Source organism: Diorhabda carinulata, chromosome 3 (assembly GCF_026250575.1).
Source record: "Diorhabda carinulata isolate Delta chromosome 3, icDioCari1.1, whole genome shotgun sequence".
NCBI classification, from domain to species: domain Eukaryota; kingdom Metazoa; phylum Arthropoda; class Insecta; order Coleoptera; family Chrysomelidae; genus Diorhabda; species Diorhabda carinulata.
This window is the reverse complement of record NC_079462.1, coordinates 21961401-21985662: the sequence shown is the minus strand read 5'-3', so window position 1 is coordinate 21985662 and position 24262 is coordinate 21961401. Positions and strand designations below refer to the sequence as shown.

At 31.6% G+C, this 24262-nt stretch overlaps 1 protein-coding gene across 3 annotated transcripts in view; it reads left to right on the top strand.

Moving 5' to 3' along the window:
- Window positions 1–24262, top strand: part of LOC130892068 (potassium voltage-gated channel protein Shab) — a 183166-nt gene that overhangs the window by 103173 nt on the left and 55731 nt on the right. For all 3 annotated transcript variants that reach the window (XM_057797286.1, XM_057797287.1, XM_057797288.1), the window contains exons 6-8: window positions 11355–11921; window positions 14600–14879; window positions 22337–22653. In XM_057797286.1, the coding sequence (XP_057653269.1) occupies window positions 11355–11921; window positions 14600–14879; window positions 22337–22653 (1164 nt within the window). The remainder of the gene's footprint in view (window positions 1–11354; window positions 11922–14599; window positions 14880–22336; window positions 22654–24262) is intronic.

Below are 24262 nucleotides of genomic sequence, written 5' to 3'. Positions count from 1 at the left end.
ACGTGAAGGTTTAGATTTCTGTTTAAAAACATTGAGGAGTACTTGGCAAATGCCTTTCGAGCCATTTCAATTTTGATTTGATTTCTTCGTCTGCATCCGTTTGAGCGTTTATGGCTGAACCAAGATACTTTTTTGCACCCATTCTATTTTTTTTTCCATTCAGTGTGAGAATAGGGTTAATATTAATATTTTGGTTTTCACTTTATAAAAGAACCGTTCTGGAATATTCGTAACAGATTGCCCTCAGCATTTTGTGTAATATGATGTTAGCTTTTTTGGCTTGACGTATTTTTGGAGGAAAAATTATAGTGGTAAATATGAGGATTGTCACTAGTTCTTTCAATTTATTTTCGATTATGTGGACTGAATTATGTAAAAAACTTGAATTAAAACCAATTTATTACAAAAGTAAAGTTATGTAAAATCTAATTACTAACTTTATGATCTAATACAGTGTCCATGTAATATTTAACCTCTCCAATTTTACAATGTGGCACGCAAATGTGCTATATCTTGCTTCCGTTGCCTGTTAAGGCAATAAACGAAGCAACTGGTGAATTGCAAAAATTATTAATTCCATTAGTTTGCACAGGAAAACCTCTGTATCCTAAAGAAACTGTGGGAATGGTAACAGCGGAGGTCGTTAAGATTACGTAATTATTTATACAGAATATTAAACGCACCATGACATAATTTGACTAATCTCATGACACCAACGTGATGGATAAGGCCTCAAAATGGTAAATTTTGGCGGTAAATTTTCTGAGCTATTTTTGAAAGTGATTGGAAAAAGATAGTATAACGTAAATCACCGCTTAGCACAGCAACTCTGTATCTCTGTAGCAAGTAGTTAAAATATGAGTCACTGGCAAGATAAGCTAACTGAACTGTTTTGCGAATGTGGCCTTGAAAAGTTAACAACCTGTAACGTGGTGGAGGCAATTGTAGAAACAAAAATTTATGAGTGGAGAATAATTGAAAACTACCTCAGAAACCCTTTATTAGAAATATCCCCAAAGCATAAGAAGAAATGAAATTAACTATCAAACATTTATCATAAAATTCTTCTCAATTACTTGTAACAGACTAGTACGAAATTCACTTTTTCCTATATCTCTTCATGGGTTTCAGATAAAAAAAGTGATGATTGATAAATATATGAGGAAAATTAGTTTTATTCTATGAATTGAAATGATAATGTTTATTAAACATTATTAAATATTAAACATAAATATTTTACTGCACCAGTTTCGTTAAACTTTTTACTAACTTACTGACACTAGACCTTGTTATGAGCTTTGTATTAGCACATAAATTATTAAAGAATAATCAAATTAAGCGACTTCTTAGCCATCTAAATGTACAATATTTATTGTAACTTTGGTAGAGATACAGTAAATGTAACTATAACTCCGAAATTATAGGATTTAGATATAGAGAATATTACATGAAAAATAATCAGTATTTTTTAAGGATTCCTAAAAACACAAAATATATTGAGTAATCTATTTGACATAATAAAGTTCATTATTTTTCTGGAAAAGGGAAAAATTTGACAACAATGTAGATACTACCATAATACCGGCCGTATCACAAGATTCTTGCGCATAAAAATGCATAAACATCGTACAAGCCGTTTCCGAGATAATTGAGTCGTTCTATACATAAAACTCACTCTGCATAAGAGTACATTATGTACATAGGGGATGAAGAAAATTTCATTTCTAATGTGTATATACTATTTCATATATTATGAATATAAAATTCTAAAAAAAACGACTGACAAATATTCTAGTATATAGAAACTTAAAATTCAATCCCTCGTGAATAGAAGACCCACTTTAATCCCTAAAAACTAACATCAAAGTATACTTTTATGCCTAATAATGCATAAATATTATATTGAACTATATTAGACTTCGCCCACACAGAGCCAGAAATTCGATTTTCTGCCTGTCTAACTTATACTTTTTTTCTTCATACTTTGGTCGAGACAACGTAAAACAAAATTCCAAAAACCATTAATTTGAGGTTACCAACAATAATGGTAGTGACAACAAGTAGTGATTTGCTTTAGTGCTAAAGACAGGTGGAAATTATTTTCTCGAGATAATTGCAAAACTTTCCATCTCTCTAACGAGGGTAAAAGTTCGTGCTTTCGATAGGGGTATGATGAAAAAGCTTTAATAAAAATAATATAATATTCCATATTCCATTATCATAGTGCATAATTTTGTATTTTACTGGGTTATAGATGTATATTTCAGTGAGAATTATCTACACATTTTACTTCTTCATGCTGATCAGTTTTTTTAGATACTCATCGCCATATCTTCGACAGGACTGATGCCTTTTGTGTTTAAATGTGTCCAGCTTCAAATTTAATCCCAACTACTATTACTAAAGTGAAAGCATTTTTCGTAGTTCGAGGTATTTTGTGGAAAATATAAGAAAATAAGTTTTGACATTCTGAATTAGAATAAGTTAGGAATAATAACCAGACCATTTTAGCATAAATTTAAGTAGCAATGGGAAACATACGCCGTAGATGAAATTCAATGAAAAGGAAAATTGTATTAATATCCCCATTTCGTATTTTTTGAACTTTTTCATTTGTTATGCTTTATTCATCCGATTTAGACATCATGACATACTATATTAAAGAGTTCAAACTTCCCGGACTTCTCTCTATGAAAACAAAATATTTTTTGAGTTACTTTAGCTGGAAAATGTATTAACTTCTTTCATCTATCAACTTCTTACAAGAACAAGAAAAATATTCCCATAAAACTTAAAATTGGTACAAATGTTTGGAACATAGTTATTACTAAATTGTGAAAGCTCAATAATCAAACTAGGTTAGGTTAGATACATCTTACAAAATATTTTCAAGATATAACGGTTGGAGAACTTGAAGACATTGTTTTCTTCATATTTTTCATATGTTTCCACGCCGATTGTGAGGTACTGCGAATGTTGACCTTGGTGTGAATTTCCATAAATTGAGCATTATTATTTTGGTCTCATTTATGCTTATATTATACTTCTGCTTTTTCTTCCTTGTTCTTGTTCCTCTTGTTTTTACTCTTCCTCTTCTTCTACCAGGTATAGATCTGGTATCTCCTCGATAATATCATATGAATCTTCTTCTGATAGTATCTCAATATTAGAGTACGACTGTCCTTGATCTAGTAAACAAATTCATCCAACTTCTTGTAGACACATTTATCATTCAATTCCTTTCTATAACTGTAAAAAATCAGGTTTATCAGTTCTTTTCCAGCGCAGGTCTGAACTAGTTTCAATGTAAAAATGAATATAAGCTATAAAGTATTTACCAGATAGCTTATCGAAGGTAGATCTCTTCCCTAGATTTGTCTTCAATCAAAATACCTGAATAAATATAGTTTCGGATTCTCAGTTCCAGAGCTACCGGTTTCAATGTACTATCAATTAACATCCCAGTCTACAAACGAAATAAATGTTGATGAGTAGAAGGAATGAAATTTGTATACAGTGGATGAATCCATACATTCAAACAAATGGTTGACTGTTCAATAGACTACCGAAATTTTTGAGAAATAATGTGTGAATAAAGAGACCTAAAAATGCATGATGAAAATATTTTTGCTTATATATGTCCATATTACCAAATTTATCATCATTAGCTTCTTGTTCCTACGAGAATCTTTCTAAAATGAAATATTTTAAAATCATTTTTGACGATGGCAAGGCCAAGACAAAACATGTAGAAAACATCTCAAAAAGAATAGAGTTAGATATTGAAAGTTGAAATCATGAAGCAGATCAGTGTAAAACTTTTTACTTCTTTTTACTTCCTAGACCTCTTTTATATGGTTTTGTTAATAAATTATCTTGATTTAAAAGCATAAAATATTTAATATAATTTTTGTGGTATATATCCATTTTATTCCTAAAAAATAATTTTTGGTAGTTGATGTACTTGTGTATTCTTAGGCGAAAAAAGGTCGAATCATGGCAATCTCTTTTATAATTCTAGGACAAAGCTCCCCGATGTATGCAAACTTTCGCATTGAACTTGTTCCAAACACTCATACAAATTCTCAGTTTTTTGGAAACTTTTATTTTATTGTAGTATTTTATCAAGTTTAATTTAGCTGGAATAATGAGGTTTTTTCCGAGCAACAAAAATACCACGAACCACTAAAATGTTTTCTAGGCGTATCATTTTTGCAGAATAATTTAATTTTTACTATTTTTTTATATTGATGGTGATGGGCAACGCGACGACCAAGTACAGACGCATTTTCGATCCCCTTATTGCCCCGTCCATCATAATTAGTGTTTTTGGGAGGTTGTTCGACGCTTTCATTGAAACATCTGAATCATTAATTGACTGACTCTATGAACATTTAAGCGAGTTAGTTAATTTGGTTTGATGGGCGACAGGAAATTGAGATTGATAATGAACTAATTTTAAAAATTTAAAGTAATATACATAGATATTTCTATTCTCAAAATTCTGGAGAACTTTTAGTGAATAAACGATTTTCACTTAAGATTAGTAATTAGTAGTGTAACACTTAATAGTGAAGTTCAAATGAAAAGCTCGATGTACAGTATACTATGGTTTTAAAAATCGTCTAACGACAAACCAACTAAACTGGTTATGATGGATATTCGGGTTCGACTTCGATGTACATAAGCTTCCTATCTTCTCTTGCTACTTAGTAATGCTTTATTATGGACTAACCCTTCTAACACAACTGCAATATATACATTTTTCTGTGCACCACGTTTTGCTTTACGTTCTTTCTATTCAATGTATATTATGTATATTTTAAGTGCTTTTAGTTAGTTTTGAAATTAAGTTTCGTAATGTAGTTGTCATATTTGCGACAATCAAAGTTCTATTATTATAAGTTTTATTATAGATTTTTTTCTATAAATTCATATTTATTATTATCATGAATATTTGGATATTCATATAAATCAGAGGGAATAACTTATTTAGGTCATGGTACATGTGAATCTTCTATTCCTATCCAACTCTGCTTATTATGAGGTACCTATTCAATTATTAGAGTAAATCTATAGTATCACCAACAACGTAATTTCTCTTTCAATATTTAAGAATGTATTGATTGCGGTTAGTATTTCTTTCTTCTTGATATTTACCAAATTTCTCTTGTGTTGAAATCTTCTTTTACAAAGGAGTGTTCAAATAAAATAGATTTGTCTAAAAGCCTACTAATCTTTGAAAAACTGAACAAAACAGAAGGCTAATCTGATTGAGTATTACAAGAGCATTGTAAACATGCCCCACTACAACACTAGAGACGCTGCTAAGCCTGCCTTCCGAATTCATCATATTGTGAAAAATGACAGATTGGAAAATTGAAGCAAGGGAATTAATTTATTGTGGATAAAGCTAGAAAACAGTTACAAACCAATGAACCAAATGCGAAGTTGTAACCAATTACTAACAATCATGGGTAAAGACCATGCATCTCTATCATATACACATAGTTTGAAGTTAGCGTAAGGAGCTGGATTGGATATTTTCGGACCAAAATATAATTTCTCTATACCACTAAGAAAAGCAATCGCTATTTTTAGGTAGAGTTACTATCAAGAATCATATGAGCTCTGGAGAGTTTGGATAGAAACATCTCTAGAAAGCACATTTACATTCTTTACGATATCCAAGCGTTTTTGAAGACCTAAGTCAATTCAACTTCAAGCTTAACCAGATCAGCTAAGAAATCTGAGGAAATCTTGCGTGATGTTTAGAAACAACAGAAATTGGTTGTCAGTCTTCTGACAGGTCACGTCAGAGAACGATAACTGCAGATTCCGTGATCAAGCCACAGCATCCTGCCCATTTAGGCTTAGGAACTTCAAAAGAATCGTGCTAACATCTTGGAAAACGGAGCATTTAATTTCCTTTGGGAAGAATCTACGTATTTTGGAATCAGAACAGTAAGATGCAGAATCTTGTATGAAATATCTTCTAGGTGCAGAGTAACCAAAAGCTGAAATGATTTATCAAATAATTCACAATCTTTGAGAAAAGCGAAAATACAATAAAACTATCATAATCACTCTTCTTGTTTATTATCTATCATATTAAATCCAGTTTTGTTCAATTGAGGCATTATTGAAATTTGAAACTTGAAGGAGGGAAAAGTAGACCTATTCAAAAAAATGAGGCTTAAACATCCTTGTTTTTTGTTTATCACTACTCAAAGTGCTATCTATGTCTATTCCAATTTCTTCTTGATTCAGTTTTGTTATTAGCAAATATCCATCCGTATTTCATCTTTCCGAGCCGACAAAGTTTTATTTCTTTTCATAAGGAGTCACATATATCGATTTTCTTATCCGTAATTCAACCTACATTCATTTTAGTACGTCCAGACAGCTTCCTTTCCTAGAATTTGTCTCTAGATAAAATATGTATGATTTTTCCATTAATCTTCAAATGAATAGATAGTTATGCTCATCTGATTTAATGGATATATTGTTCCGAAAATGCTACTTTTATATTCATATAAGTTAAATTGAAAAAAAAACGGAAAGACATTAAAATGTGATTACTTTTCTAGATTTTATTTTAATATATTTAATTTTAAATCGACTATAACAAACCACACTAGCCCACACAATTTCCTCACGCATCTTTTCTGTATAAACTTTGTGCACCCTAAAAATTCTTGCAGCTGTTATTTTTGTATCCTGAGCTTTCCCTATAATTATGTACAAAGGGTACGATTTCATTTAACATCAATTTCTGCAGGAAAACACTCAAAACTAAAGCGAAAAATCCATATTATTTGTTTTATATTTCATTATAGTTTATTTCATATCAGAATGAATAAGAACTAAAGCTAAAAGACATTTTTCAATTAACTTTAATAAATGTTCGAAGTAGACGATTTGCACTTCTACACACTTCCAGAGGATTTTTTTTTAACTTGGAAGAGTATTCCAAAATTCTTCCTTATAGCATCACAACGGAAGAATCGATAGAATAAACTTTCTGTGTTAGGCAGAATCTTGGAATGCTATTCCAAGTTCAATCTCCTGACCTTATTGTATTATTGTACTCATTACATAATAGTTATTTGTCGACCTCAATCGACTTATTAGCTACTTCTAAATTCATCTTTGCAACCTCTTATCAGCAAAACTTCAAGATAAGTATTGCTTCTAAGATTTATGTATTTCTTCTTCATTCGGTCCGTTTTTATATTAAACTATAATTACGACTATTTTTATGAAGATGAAATAGCAGAGACTAGCTAAAATATGAGCGAAAGATCTCTTCGTACGATCTAATTCGGTGAAATAGGAAAAATAGAGAAATATTAGAAGAAAAAAGGTAAATAGGAAAAAAATAAGTTAATGGAACTATCTATCGAGTTAAATTCTGCTACGTAGAGGACGAAACTGTATGCGCATTCTCTGGAAGTGTAAGAGACTACAGAATTCCAGAGCGTTACACCTAAGTACGTATAAAATAAAGGACGAAGATCTTTTGTAGCTAGAGCCATCCCACGTCATGAATTTTGGTGGTTTGAATAGATCCTTTGGGTCATAGACTTTGATTTCATGTTAATTTTAATTGAAAGGTACGTAGTGATCACATTGCCTTCTCCATTTTTTCTCTATTATAAGTACAAAACGATATCAACTGTCCTACTGCTCCATTCTTCGTGCACTATGACGAGTTCTAATGTTTTTCCAGCAATTTGTCTACTTATATTATGCACTATTTTTATTCTGTAGTAATTTTACAGTCTTGTCCCTGTTTTTCTTCCAACTACTCTTCGTTGCACGCTAATTGTAAATCAATGAATACTAAGAACAGTTCTTCCCCTTTTCTATCTTCTTTCAGTTTTTTGCAATAATATATGTAATTTCTTCTTTATGTTTCTAATTATTTTTTATGCTTCTAAATGTTCTTGATTTTAGGTATATTCTAATTTAAAATGTGTTTCTTCTATAATTTTTTGAAGATAGATGAAAATTTGACGTTTCGACTTCTTTTGGCCTTTATCAAAATTTGATATTGACACTGAAAAATTGAGTATTTATATTTATCAATAGAACAATAATTAATAATAGATTAATTATAGAAATTTCTTTTTTATAGGGATACAATTCAATCATCCTCTCATTTTTTGGTATCTTATATTGAAATGAAAATGAAAATTCTTATCACTCCAGATTGAGCTTCTAAATCTGGAAAGAGTACAGTACAAAATTTTGCATGGTACCTTTATAAACTAAGACCTTTCATGATTCATTTATGTATCCATTTTTTGTTGCGAAGAAGGTTTCCTCTTCTATCAAGCAATTTCCAATTCTTAATCTGATCATGATACTCATGAACCTGGTATTATTGAGTACTTGTTTGTTGCTAATGTATGAGTTTAATACATTTTGTTGATTGAAAAAAAATTTTGAAAGTTTTTCTTCACAAATAATTTCAAAGATATCGGTATATCAAACTAATTCCAATGTCAATTTTGTATTTTATGATAAAAACATCTTCATTACGACTACTACAAAAACTATGAAAATCCAGCTTTATGTATATGTATTAAACTACGAAATGCAGACTTTTAGAAAAATAGCTGAATGGGATAGGCCAACAACTAAAAACAAGATACACATGTAATGACGGAAATATTGTGCATGAATTTAGAAGAAAAAAAACATATTGCCAAAACGAGTGACCAACAGACTCGAGAAGTATAGATACCCCAGAAATGTTTTATAAAATACATTACATTGAAGAAAAACATACAATTATGGTTCATTTAACCTTTGAATGCCGATGGAGGGTCCTCGAAGGACCCCAGTACAATATTTTCCTTAATATATTCGAAACAAAATACAACTGGCAACTGCGCCTCTAGCTATGTGCTTAATATTACAAAATTAATCAATTGTTTTGTATGTTTTGAGCAGTTGTTGCAAGAGTGTCGCGATATTACGCAGTTAGAGGTAAGATGGGTCCCACTGAGAGCCCGGACCGGCATTAAGCGGTGCCAAAGTTGATACTAGAGCTAAGGTGTTTTTGCAGATCTGGGTTAGAATGGATCGTTTTCGAGAACACAACGCGAGCATAAGGAGGTATTTGAAAACCCGATTACAGATATTTCGTAATCAGAAATTTAATATGAATCGGATGAAGAATATGAGCACGACATCAATGAACTTGTTTCGGAAATATAACACAATACAGTAATAGAATGTGGAGAAGATTCAGATCAAGAATCCACACCTCAGGCTGTTATTCCCATACCTCACACCATCGTACCCACACCTAAAACCGTCGTTCCAAATTTGAAATTGTTCGTATATAGTTTAAAAACTGGTCTAATATAGCTCACTACCATTTGTCCGTACCAATCGTCAAAGAAGAAATATTGTAAGCGCTCGTCCAGATGTTACGAAATATAGTGTGGATGCGCTCTTAGATTTTTTCAATTTGTTTCTTACGACTAAAATAAAAGAGTTAATTATATTCACATCCACGGAGAAGCCCTTAGATATTACAATAACTGGAATGAAAAGAAATTCAAACAAACAAAAACAGTGGTTACCGGTCGAGAAAATCGAGCTAAATAGTTTTATAGACATTCTGATCAAATCTGGGGCACTGAGATGTATAAAGAAATCAACACAAAAAATGTGGCCCACGAACAGCTCCATACGTAGGTCGTTTCTTACAGCCACCATATCTAGAGATAGATTTGATCAAATAATTGGCTTCTAACGATATATTCGTTGACAAATGCAAGAAGTCTTTTCAACCATACGAAACCGTTACAATTAATGAGCACCTAGTTTGTTTTAGAGGTAATTGTCCCTATAGACAGTTCATAAAATCAAAACCGGGACGTTATCGCTTGAAAATTTGGGCAACCACAGACGTTTAAACATTGTATCTTTGTAATCTTCAAGTGTTCATCGTGTAGTTGTCTACTGGAAAAGCAGAAAGAAATCAAAGGTAACGTGTTGTATCAGATTTGGTTGAACAACAACACGGTAGCTGGCGCGGTTCAACAAAAGACAGTTTTTTTAAAAGCCTCATTTTTGCAAATTAATTCTTAAAGAAACAATTAACACTTTTGGGAAAACTAAGCCCGATACACCGCCGTAGTGTAACTTCCAGGCCTATAGGATCATCAATATTTGAGTTTACCTAAGAACTAACGATTGTTTCATACATTCTTAAAACAAAAAAAAATGGTTCACCAAATTTGTCCTGAAACTGAAAATAAGCCACAAATAATTTTATATTATAACAAAACCAAGGGCGCAATTGATAATGCTGAAAAACTGATGAGGGAATATTCATGTGCTAGAAAAACTGTTCATTGGTCAATTAGACTTTTCATGAACATGGTTGATGTTGGTGCTCTCAATCAATTGTGTTATAGAAATAAAAAATCCTGATTTTCAGAAGAAAAATAGTTCACGTCATCATTCAGTTCTTACCAAAAGCAGCATGGAACAACGGGGCAAATTCAAGTTTCATAAATTACACGTGACAAGAGTTTTACAAGATTTTTATTCGAGGCTCGAGAACAATAAGCAGATCTTCCTCAATATGCAGGTACGGCAGGTGCTAGAAAACGAGTAAGGTCTTACCAGGGTTCACGTAACTGTGACGAAAAGTCAATACTATATGTGGCATTTGCAACAAGTTTGTGAGTGCAATTCATCCAAATAAAGAGCAAACAATTTTATGCGGAAATGTAGTTTAGAATAGGCAATCATTTGTTAGACGTACGAATATTATGTTACTCACGTTTCATTTTTAAAGTAAGGTGTTTATATTTTATCTATTTAAAGTTTCTTGTTTTTCATGTTAGTGAGTTTTATAACTAAACCGACCTTTTATTTCATATCCTTCTATATATTTCTGCATTGGCATCTACTTTAATTTTATAAGCACCGGAATTAAAAGGTTTATTAAATACCATGCAACACTCACCAAATAGAAATAATTTATTCAAAAAATTAATTTATTCTATAAAAACGTTTGATTTGTCATATGAAGTTGAAGGAGCTTTAAAAAATATCATCATATTTGATGTCATATCTGAAGATTTTATCGTTATTTATCTAATGGAAAATGTCTTTTGGCTTAAGGTTATTTTTGTTTTATTTTTTAAGCAACGGGCTGGTAAGCTTCATGCTCACCCTTGAAACAGACATTCTAAATATTATACTACGGCTATAATAATTAATTTTTCCGATATATGAATTAATTAGTTTTGAGTTTATTCCTGCTCTTTATAAACCTCACTTTTAGCTACAGCTCTTATTTTCACATTCCCTATATCTTCCAGGTAATAGCCATCGTTTCCATCCTATTCATAGTACTATCAACAATAGCACTTACCCTCAACACAATCCCCAGTATGCAAGTTAACGATGAAAAAGGTAACTTCCAAGACAACCCTCAACTAGCGATGGTAGAAGCAGTATGCATAACGTGGTTTTCTTTAGAATACATATTAAGATTCAGTGCTTCGCCGAATAAATGGAAATTTTTTAAAGGCGGGCTAAACATAATCGACTTACTAGCCATCCTTCCTTATTTTGTTTCCCTTTTTCTATTAGAGACTAATAAAAACGCCACAGATCAGTTTCAAGATGTAAGGCGCGTAGTACAAGTATTTAGAATAATGCGTATCTTGCGTATATTAAAATTAGCTAGACATTCCACTGGGCTCCAATCCTTAGGCTTCACACTACGAAATTCTTATAAGGAGCTAGGCTTGCTCATGCTATTTTTAGCCATGGGAGTGTTGATTTTTTCTAGCCTTTGCTACTTCGCTGAGAAGGAAGAGCCCGGTACTAAATTCATAAGCATTCCAGAGACCTTCTGGTGGGCAGGAATTACCATGACCACGGTTAGTAGGGTTCAGAGTTATATAACGTGATATTTTATTGCTACAGGTTCTTTATTTACATTGAATTCCGAAAGAAAAAGAATTGATTCTTTTTGTTTGCTTTGGCAAAGCAATCTGTTATACTATAGCTAATAATTAGAATTACCGGGTGTCCCAATAAGAATGGTTCTCGGCCATATCTCGGGAACCGTTTATAGTACAGCTTCGGGAAAAAAATTTATAACATAAGTGACCTCGTGAAAAACCTGGAAATCATTTACACAGTTGTAATCCACCGCTAGAGGGCGTAATTAAATACCAAAAATTATAAAATGAATAATTAACAAATTTTGCCTAATTAAGATGCATTTGAACTATGATTATCTTATTCTTCAAGAAATTCAGCGTATATTTGATTTTACAAGTTTTAATCTATCTCTTCAAATAAGAGGTGGGGGGAAGCGGGAACTTTATTATGAAAAATCACCTGTAAGTCCAGTTCTACTTAACCCATCTATGCAAACTTAGTCTTTTTGAAGAGAGCTCCTTTCTACCAATGAAAGAGTTATAATTTCGAAACAACCTAATGAGTAATGTATACGCTAGAGGGCGCTATTTACTTATTTTTTTTTAAATCTAGCTATCCTTGAAAAATTTTGAATGGAAACATACAGTTTTAATTGAGGAATATAAAAGTAGACCAAATTAGCAATAAAATAGCGAAAACCGCATGTCGATATCTTTTTCGTATTACGAGATATCCTAAGAGATGTGTAAATTTTAAGCATTTTCATTTAAACATAAATTACTCCGGGTTGACTGAACGGATTTTAACATTTTTTGATTCCTCAAAATTGTCTTTCCTTGTTTTATTAATAATAGTTCCAATTATTATGTCAATATTACTTATGCTGTCACACTTATGCGTTATGAAAGTAAGTTAAAATGGAAATATATAAAAACAAGTAGTGGGCCATGAAAAAATCAAAACTTTCCCCCACCTTTTATTTGAAGAGATAGACTAAAACTTGTAAAATCAAATATACGCTCAATTTATTGAAGAATAAGATAATCATAGTTCAAATGCATCTTAATTAGGTAAAATTTGTTAATTATTCATTTTATAATTTTTGGTATTTAGTTACGACCTCTGCAAATAAATCCCAGGTTTTTCTCTTTTGTTATAATGTTTTTCCCGAAGCTGTACTTTAAAGGCTTCCCGAGATATGGCCGAGAGCCATTCTTATTGGGACACCCGGTACTTACTCTTACTTCCCCATTTTCTATTGACTCGCGAAAACTAGTCCTATAATATGATTATTATAACTTCCATGGAATCGAAAGATTATCACCAAAAAATCGATTATCTTGTTCAAAAGAACCAATGAGATCATATAATACATTGTGATTTTGAGAAACTCTTCTTGACTTACGAGTATTTCATCAATTATATATTTCCCGTATGAAATTTTACTACAATTTGAAAATTAGAAAGGTGATTGTAATGATATATCGGAGATAAATTATATACAATGTTGTCCATGTACGGAAAAATATCATGTACTCTAAGAAAAAAACCATAGATGGGTCAATTTTTATTTTTGAATTGACAAATTTTTAATAATAAATACCCTGGTCAACATGTTCGCAGTCTACATTTAAAGTGAAAAAAAGTTTCATTAAACTGGACATGTGAAAAATATTTAAAAGATAAATACGTTACTGATGAAAAAAAGTTAGAGGTACTTGTAGAGATTGAGGAAAAGCCGCATAAGACAACTCAAGAACTTGCCGTATAATGATGTAAGGAAATCAGCAAATTTTGAGAGTTTTGCATAAAGGATACAAAGATCAGTTGGTTCAGGAGTTAAATGAAGATGGTCCTGATAGAAGGCCAGAATTCTGTAAATTGATGATTGACAGAATGAACGCAGATTTGAAGTTGAGTGGAAATCAAAGGAGAAACGAAGTTGGATGTACCGAATAAATGGAGAAATCAAGAGAAGGTACAAACTAGAATTATAGAGAGAGCTGGAAACCAGGAATCAAGCGTTATACTAAATTCTTATCTTAATCGTTATAATAATTCACACGTTCCTGGTTTATAGAGAGATAAGTGTTAATTTGCTAAACTTTCGCTGACAGTTCGCAGTAGCAACTGGTATCCTGCAAATCATGCATATTTTTGAGTTAGATCTACGTCATATTTTTGTGGCTCTGTTGACTTACTCAAGATTCGATTGAGGAATACAAAACTACTATTTACTTTTTACCTTCATAATGATGAAGTTTTCATGATTCGTCATCACTCAACTTATTTTACCAGCAACTTGTATTGCCTCTTCTATCCAGAATCTATCTATTACTTTTGACTGTTTCTTTTTAAATTTATACCAACGGTATTTTTTCTTCATATTGCACCTTGTAGCCGAACCATCAAAGAACCTGATAATCGACGTCATACGAGTGCAAAAAGTGTTTGTTAGTTGTAACATTCACACACTAATAATTCAACAAACAAATAAATTTGAGAAGAATTATGTTAAATCCTACAAAGGGCAGACAAAATCAAATCTTGTTATTTTGGAATTCAAAACTATTGAAAATATTAGATAGAAATTCATTCACTAGAGAATCTGTAGTAAAACAAATATTACGGATTTTAAACTAATAATTCTATAATCTACCTCAAAAATTAGGTTGGTTACGGTGACATATACCCTACGACACCACTTGGGAAAGTTATAGGAAGCGTATGTTGTATTTGCGGGGTATTGGTAATTGCGTTGCCCATTCCTATCATTGTTAATAATTTTGCCGAGTTTTATAAGAATCAAATGAGAAGAGAGAAGGCTCTGAAGAGGAGAGAAGCGTTAGAACGAGCCAAAAGAGAAGGTAGCATAGTTTCGTTTCATCATATCAACCTCCGAGACGCGTTCGCCAAAAGTATGGATCTCATCGATGTAATTGTAGATACAGGTGAGAATATTTCGCACGATATATATGTATATATAAACCATCTCAATTATCACATAAGATGCTTTTACAAGAAAAATGTTTTGATGAAAGATGCATATTCTTATTTGTATCAAAGAACAATCATTCGACAAATTTAAAACGAACTAATATCAAAGATAGATATTGTGGACGCATCTTATACAGTAAATGTCACTTTTATTTTCTTATTCATTGCAGATTCACTTATCTTTATCTTTCCTCTTAAGTTTACTCAATTTTTTTTATACTTATTGCAATGGGTATGTGGCTATGGTAGATCTTGCTATTTATATAAATCAAATTTAAACTACACATACTGATTTACGATATCTCAAATTATATATAATGGGGTAAAGAAACGCAAAGAGGCGATCGCTTTCAAGTTATATATATACGAGGTGTGGTCAAATAAATAGAATAATACGGAATGCTATTAGGCTGTATCTGCATTTCAACTGGTATATTTCATTACTTTGAGTGTTAAGGCGAGCAGTTTCATGTTTGAATAAGAAAAATTTGGTAATAATGTAGTAACTTTGAAGAGTGGTTAAAAGAGTAGCAAAAGCAATTTAATATTGAAAAAGAGATTAGAAAAAAAGAGATTAAAACTGATGTGCAAAAAGTAGACTTTCTCGGTCAAAATGGTAATGGATTGTTACAGTGTGTTCACATCCACTTTACTTACCAGATTGATTACCACGAGACTTTTTTGACTTCCTGAAAATAAAAAATCATATTGAAAAAGAAACTGTTTGTATTGATATTGAGAAGATCAGAAATAAGCTTTCTACTTTTTTACTTTTACTTTAGTTTTCGATCACACCTCGTAATATCAAGTCTTTGTTAATTCTCGGTTCTATTATTGTAGATAGATTATTGTGAATGGAATAATAATAGAAAAAATAACATTAGATCCAAGATCAATCATAGTTTAAGCTTTCAATGTGCACGTCTTTGTTTTACACCTGTGCTAAGACTGTGCTGTCTTCTTAACAGGTGAAAAGTGCGCCCTTATTGGTGAAAACGAAGACAATCGCAGGCATTCTTAAAAACAAAAACACGTACACGTAAAGTTCTTAAACTCCAAAAAGAAGCATGTCAATCGCTTGTGTTCGAACTTGTATAAATCGCATATTTACGTTGAAAATAGAGCACTCTTGTCAAAACACATTTTTTCTTCAATTATTGTTTTGAATTTTCTTTCCGAAAAAGCTTTAAGTCTTTTATTAATGTTCCGTTTCTTTTTTTTTGCTCTACACCCGAGGTTTAACAAAGCATACTGGCAGAAAGAAAAAAAGTGTGGCAATGACGTATCGATTAGAATCCAAAATTTCGTTTATTTGAAAATATGTAGACTCTATAATACTTCATACATATTTTTTTTATATCCTTACAGTTTATTTTTAGTACATTGAATACTTAGCTAAATTTGTATGACAATCGCTCAATTATACTGAATATAAACTAACGATTTATTAACAATGCAAACACTTAAGTTTATTTCACTTTCCATAAAAAAAGAAATAAATCGCAAATATTTATGTTGCCGTTAAAGTATGAAATTCCTCATTTCATATTATAAATACGTATTTCATATGCTAAGCACAGAAGTCAATTAAAGTCTATAATAAACTAAAATTTTATACTTTACCTAAATAATGTATAGAATAATGTTTACTGCTCGTTAAAGTATGAAATACAACACTGGAAATGAAGGCATTGTCTAAAATATGCACTAATATACTCTTATGGTTTTATTTGAAAGCTTTGACGCTTCTATTTATAAAACGCAACTAATAGTTTAGTATATTATGGTAGAGTAGTGTAATATAGACAAGTATGTCTTCTATCCACATGAGTCAAGTAAATTGTAAAACTCTATTTAATCGAATGAAGTGAAAACTCATGGATGATTATTTTTTATTTATTATTAATAATGCTATTAATCGTAAAGCCTAAATGGCAAAAAGCCCTTCTCCGTTCAATTTTAAAACTTACTTATACGAGTGTGGGTAGGAAGTTGGAGGAAATGACTTTGGATCAACTGACAGTGTTTTAGAAGAACTAATGCTTAGTCGAGAAAATAATTAGACAGAATATTCAATATAAATATCAATGTGTGTTTCATCCCATTAACCGAATTGGATGCGCATACGACGGTCGGGCAAAAGCTGAATATTGAAAGCTTTTAAGCCAAGATTTTTTTGTAAAATTTTCCATAAAAGAAGGACATACCTCTAGTTGCTAAGAATAGCAATGAATTGATTAATTTGGTTTTTCATCAGTTCTTACCTGTACAGTGATTACAAATTATCACTACACATTATCAATAAAAGTAAACGAGGTGCAAAAACAGTCTATTATTATCGAATTAGCGATTCTGAAGGATGTCATAACATGAACAAAATGCACTATACATTTGACGAACAGAACCATGATTTTTAGTAAAAATTCTAGCAATTTGGAAGCATTGCTTCATCATCAACTGTTCAATAGGTTGTCAAATAAAGCAATGTTGGCAACTTACTGTTGTAAACGTCTATGAAGCACATTTCAGTTGTCAAATAAACAGATAAGAGAAATATTGAGGCAGTAGCGTTTGGATGCCACTTTCTTTGAGACAACCGAACAAAATTTTGATTTAGTTTCATTAGCTTATTGCCTCGTAATGTATACCTGATCTATATCATTGACACATTAATTGCAATTAAGTCTTAGCGAGCCACTAAGGTATGTAATTCACGCTTAATAAGAATCGAAGTGAGACACAATGAATTCCTCTTAAGATTGCTCGAGTATGTGGACAGGCACTTCGAACTTCAGTTAACTTCGTCGACGACTTCGTATCGAACCAAGTAGTGTAGTGGAGCCCTAAGAGAGTTTTGCACCCTCGCAAAAGGCTGATTACGGTATGTTGAGATGTTTGAATTTATTTTCTCCATCTCGGTTATACGTACTGAACTGAACCAACTTAACATGGACATGTAACTCATTAAAATGAACAAATCATATCAAAATAAGTATTAATATTTCAAACACATGGGAAATATTTTCTTAAACTTTCTATTTTTTTTTTAAAAAGCTATAGATTATCATTTAAACAAATTCTCATTACTTGTATGTTTCTACAAAGAAGAAGCATTGAAAAATAAATGTGGATAATAAATTATCTCTGGTATCTTTTTTGAGGCAAGCCAATTAATATTTTAATAGAAATAATACGTCGCTATAAAGTATCTTTCGCTCCGTTCATTTACCACTTTTCTTTCTCGAGTTTTTACTACCGCTCTGTTTTCCGATTTACTAGAAAAGATATATGAAGGCTTTCCAAGATCTGTAATAAATGTTTTGTCAAAAACGAGAGAGTACAAATCTTCAGTACGAAACATTAAGAAAAAGTAATAGTTTTGGTTTGATAACATACTCAGAAACGTATCTGTCCTGAAATGGAGAAAGTCTTTCTTAACATAACACTAGATTAAGTTAATAATGAATGCTTTTAATGTAATAAGTCCTATATATAAGTCTAAATTGAGCTCTATAAACACTTCTCAGATGTAAAAAACGTTAAAATGTTCTTTAAACTAAAACGGACCCCATCAATTTGAAAGAAAGATATGACACACTGAATTAGCTTCATAATTCTCAAGTAAAGATTTATCACAGAACTCTTATGATAAAAAATATAGTTGTGAGGAATGATTATATGTGGAAGGATCGGAATGATAAATATTTGGATAAAAGCATACGCTGATGTTCTGTAAAAACTATTTCACAGTATATGTTATTAAATTGTTTTCAAATGAACACCTGAGAATGAACTGTCAAAAACACATCTATTTCAAACGCGTCCCTCAAAGAACGATGCGTTCCGGAAAGAGCTTCGTACCACTCCCCATCTTATTCAATAGAACCGTCTTTTTGCACTCGTTCCCCATAATGCTTGCAAGGGTTTAATGGAAATGGTTTCCTCAATTCTTCAGTGTAGTGCCATACATTTCACTCTTTTTTTTCTGTTTTGACGGTTTATTTGGATGTTCGCAGCCTCTAGAAGTAGCTGTGAATAGTATATCCACTTACTAAAGCTTATTCGAGATCCTATTGATCTTCGGATTGACAGACCTTCTGATAGTTATCCCTTCTCTTTCTTTGTCCTTTCCTTTTTTTGTCTTCGCTACTGCCAGTGGTTCAGTTGTTTTGTAATCTACCTGGTGTAGCCTTCTCTTCTCTAATCTGTCAGCTCCCTATTGGGGTGGATGTTGAAATATTGTTTAGGCAATTTCCTTTATTATCCATTCAGTGATTCTTTGTTCAGCTCAGGATTAATCTGTCTGCCATTAGGTTCTCAATTATTCATATAAACCTTACCACCAATAATTAAATATTCTTATTTATTTATATAAATTTTTACGTTAATATTATTTATAATATTTGATGCTTCAGCATAAAAAATGAGACTCTTGAATACTAGAAATCTCGATGTTTTAGAAAAGTCGCAGATATGAATCAGTTAATCGATGCTCATCTTAATATTCCGAAAGAGTCAACGTTTTGTTTGAATATCAAATCCATAATTATGCAAACTTAATACTACAACTATCAACCTCACAGCTATAGTTCAAAGGTCAGCTTCCGATGCTTTGAAAAAAATGGAGTTCCCATTTTGAAATAAACTGACTTAATTTTCGTACAAATAATTGTTTTGTGTTTATAGAAAGGTATGCAATTCCTTTGAGGAGTAGGTTTTCTGGAAGAAAGTTTGTAACAGAAAATGTTTTGTGGCTTTTCTTTTGAGGTTAATGAAGTGGATGAAGCTTATGCTTTATTTTGTATATTACATTATACAATAATCAGTTTTGAGCAGTTGATAGACTGAATTCACTTTATTAGTGTTAATAGATACAAAATATCACAATTTTTTGCTGTGAAATTTGTTCTGCTGATGCTACTATTTATATTTTTGGTATTGGCACTGTTTTTTACTATTACTAATATAGGTATAAGCTGTGCATTATTGAACATAACCTTAACCACGAAATATTATGATTTGAGCGTGATTAGCATTATTTGCAATCTAAAAATGCATTCACTATTACAAAATTCAATTGGCTATTGAATACTTTCGTAGAATTTCATAATTTTCGACGTATAACAAGAATAAGTCAATGAATAGCGAATTATACTTTATGGCGACAATGCAACTGGACTCTCACGCTGCTATTCAATTCAATATTTAACCAGATCCATAATAAAGCCCTGATTTAGCACACAATCACTTATTTATATTCTCGTACATCAAATACAAACTGCATGTTCAACATCTATTTTAGAGCCACCTCTGGTTAGGTGGAGAAAGTTGAAAGGATTGAAATCGTATATGACCTTTTAAGTTCAGATCAATTATAATTATTATTGACTAACAATTATAATTGATATTCAATTGTTGAGTTAAAACTATAAATAGAAAAAGGTGTTATGAGAAAAATGTCGGATTTTCAGTATATTGAACTGTTAATTATAAACATAACTACAAATTTCGAATTGATAATTAATTCAGTGAACAACGGTATCACCTCAGAATTCCATCAAGACGCATGGATTCACATGAAATTTTGGTAATAAGTTCTATTACCCTTCACAACAAAATCTATCGTATGCTAATATGTGCAAATTATTGTGAGGGGTGAAAACTGCCCCTTATTATCAATATTTAATAAATTAGGCATTTAGAAAGCTGAAAAACAATAAATTAAAGATCGCATGATAGGATACTATTTATTTTTTCAGTTTTTCAATTCTTAATCAATGTATTTTAACGCATATTATATCCATGTATATGAAGGTGTCCTTTCACCAAAGTAGATGTTGCCCATGACATAGCGGCTTTTTCACAATGTGAATACACAAACACACACACAAACTTATCCTTATCTAACCTATAAAAATTCAATGTCATTCAAAATCAAACCAATCAAAAATTAATAAAAATTCTTGTAGTAACCAGAATAAATATTTCAATTGATCAATATTTCTATCAAAGCTAATTTGAATATTGAATTTTGAATTCCATGAGTTTAAAAAAACCTTTTAAAGGTTCTATCTCGTTTAATTCTGAGGTTAAGAAACAAATAAGTAGAATTATGCTTTGTCCATTGTAACCATAATTTATTTCACAATCAACCTCTCTAAATAATTCAAGCTTCTTATTCTTATTATTTGTATTCAATTGAAGTGATTTGCAAATTTATGACATTTTATTTCAATCAGGGTGACAATAACAAGACAAGAAATGAAGATTTTTTCCATGAAATACAGGGATTCTAACTTATTCTCGTCATAACTACCTTAATTCACGTTTTACAAAATCTCATTTGGATGGTTTCATAAATTTCTTCAAAAAATATTCAATACTTTTTTTTGACCGCTCTCCACTTATTCAATTTTCAATTTTTCAAAATATTCTAAATAAGTTCCACCTTAAATAAATCATAATTTGATTTGTATTAGGTCTATGACTAAAAAAAAACATCCTGTTCATTTTTTTTAAAGTAAGTTTAATTCAACCTTCTCACAGTTTTTTTGATAAAATCTAGTATTTGGGTTAGTTGTGAAAAATCGATATTATATAAGCGGTTTCTTTGGGAACGTGGCAAGGAAACACCAAAGTGGACTAACTTTATTATATTATCCAAGTATTCGAAGAATTATGTATTACTTATTTTGTACTAAAAATTCAGAATTTCAATTAAGTCAAAAAGTATTGATTTTTCGAAAAAACTCCCTAAAATAATTTGTGCTGAGAATGTTTCTTTCTATCGATTACGGTAACTTTCAACAAAAAAATTACCACCCCCTAGCTGAGGTGGTATTCACCCACAGAGTAAAAGCACACATTGACATAGGGTAGACTCTGGTTTTTAAGTTACTCACTATTTATTGTTAAAATTTCAAGTAAATCGATACGTCTTGATGGAATCTGAGGTAAAAATCGTTGTTCACTGAACTAAATATGATATCATCGAAATTGGACTAAAAAATGACAAAATCAGAAAAATGATGAAATTACTATAAGCCTGCTCATATGCCTATGAATTTAAATGAACCTTCTTCGCTTTCCCCTCTCAGGAACCCGTTAATAAATACGAAACATTAATTTTATCAATACTTAGTGCTAGAAGAATTTATAAAAAAGTTGAAATATCTAATTTAATCTCAGTGTAACATTTTTCGTCTTATCTTAGTTTGTATTCAGTTCAATGCGCGATTTCCCTTCAAGGGAGAGTTTTTTCCGGTGACATATTCATTATTTCTGCCAGTAAGCAAACACCAAACCTCCGTTATGATAGTTGCTGAGTGCACGCATGGCCCAGTATCACAATGAGAAATCCAAATAAAAAAGATACAAAAAAAAACAAAAGACCTGACAGATATCTCGTTAGGCCACAATATGTCTCATGCCGACGGCAACAGCACCGAGGGAGAATCGTTGGCGGGTAGCAGAAATCAGAGTCAAACTGGTACTGGATGCTATAGAAATTTCGAGCACTTTCCAAATCGTCATCGGCGCAGCAATTCTTCCACTATGCCTTGTCTTCCAACCAATGAAGGTCCCCCGGTACCTGCTTCGCCATCTTCTCAGAGGAAGATCGGCATAGAGACAGATGAAATGTATCAACAAACTCCCAACATAGCTCCGTTAGCACAAGATGAAACACAACTGATTCCCAGTACTCCCAAGGAATGTGTATCACCATCGGTAAGTTTCCTTCACCATCATCATAAATTTCAATTGTTATAAAGCTTTTTCTTTGATAAAATGCTCCCACATAAAGGTAGGTTGTAGAGCAGCAAATTTACTTACAGGTAGCTTAGTTTGAGGTGAAATGACATATTACTTGGAATAAGGTAGGGAGAAAGCAAAAGAAATATTATGTTGTTAACTTTATATTCGCTATTTTGCTTACAATAATGCTTTTTAGTGGCACGAGGTTACTCTTTATACAGGCGGTGCTATAATATTCTTCTATATAATATATTCTGAGTCTTTTATACATTTTTATATAGTCTGATGTTTTTAGGAACACCACTGTTTTTTATATTATCTCTTCTAGAGTTATTAGATTTTCTGTTCACGTCAATAGATTTTTCCTCTAATCTTTCGTCTTCTTATTCTAGAAAGTTTACGAGAATATGTCTGACGGTCGGGCTAACATTTCAGAGGATCTTCTTCGGATATTCTATAACCATGTGTAATTCGAGTATGACCGACAGGACTCTTTTTACTTGGCTGGATATTGATGTCTATTCGTAAATTGCAGCATATTGTTTTTAAAACTATATTGATCTTTTCCTTGATTAAAATCTATATTGTCGTTGATATAATTGAATAAATATTTGAAATCATTCAGTATCTATTTGATTTTATTTATAAACAATTTGTTGAGCTCGTTTTCGAAACAACCACTCATGTCGATGACTATTGTTGAACAAATAAGTTTTGTTTCCTAAATGGTACTTAATATAACTGGAAAATGGAAATATATTTTCTCATTTCAACAATTGAAAACTGGAAACAGAAGTATAGTTATTTCTAGAGTTGTTAGTTACAAGAGATATACTAGTAGTACCATATTTGTAGATGTGAGCTACGGTGAAATATTTCATTAAAAACAAAGTTATACTTTATAGTCCATGAGCTACCTACAAAAAATGCATATTATAAAGTACATGAAAGGTTGGTGCATAACTTGGCGGACTGAAGGTGACATATTATGGAACTTTCATCTACCGGACCAGATCGAAAACGTTTGAAAATGCGAACTGCATGAACTTCGTGGAAATTCAAGAAAACAAAAAAACTAGGTACAAGATTCTTTTCGTTATTTTAGTCGTAAGTATCAGCGGAAAAACATTGGCAGATGTTTTTTCTGTCCTCAAGTCTCCGGCAGACGTGAAAAAAGTTGATCGGAAAACTCACCTGAAAAATTACATAAGGTACAGACGAGATTCTTTTTTCTATTTCTTTCTTAGGTCATCAACGGCAGCGGGAAAGCTATGGCAGACGTTTTCTCTGTAGCCGAGTTCTCGGCAGACATGAAAATAGGACGTCGGAAAACTCACCTCACAAATGTCATGAATTACACGCGTGATTTTATTTGCATCTCATCTGTAGGTAATAACTAGCAGGTAAACAACAGTGACAGACGTTTTTTCCCAAAGTCCCTGATTTTCGAAAAAGAAAATTGCTTTTATCCCCCAGTTAGTATATTTGGTTAGTTCTTATAGTTTGATATTTACAGTGATATGCTTATTATGTGCATTTTGGCAAGCTATCCCAAATTAAAAAAAATTATCGCAATACGATG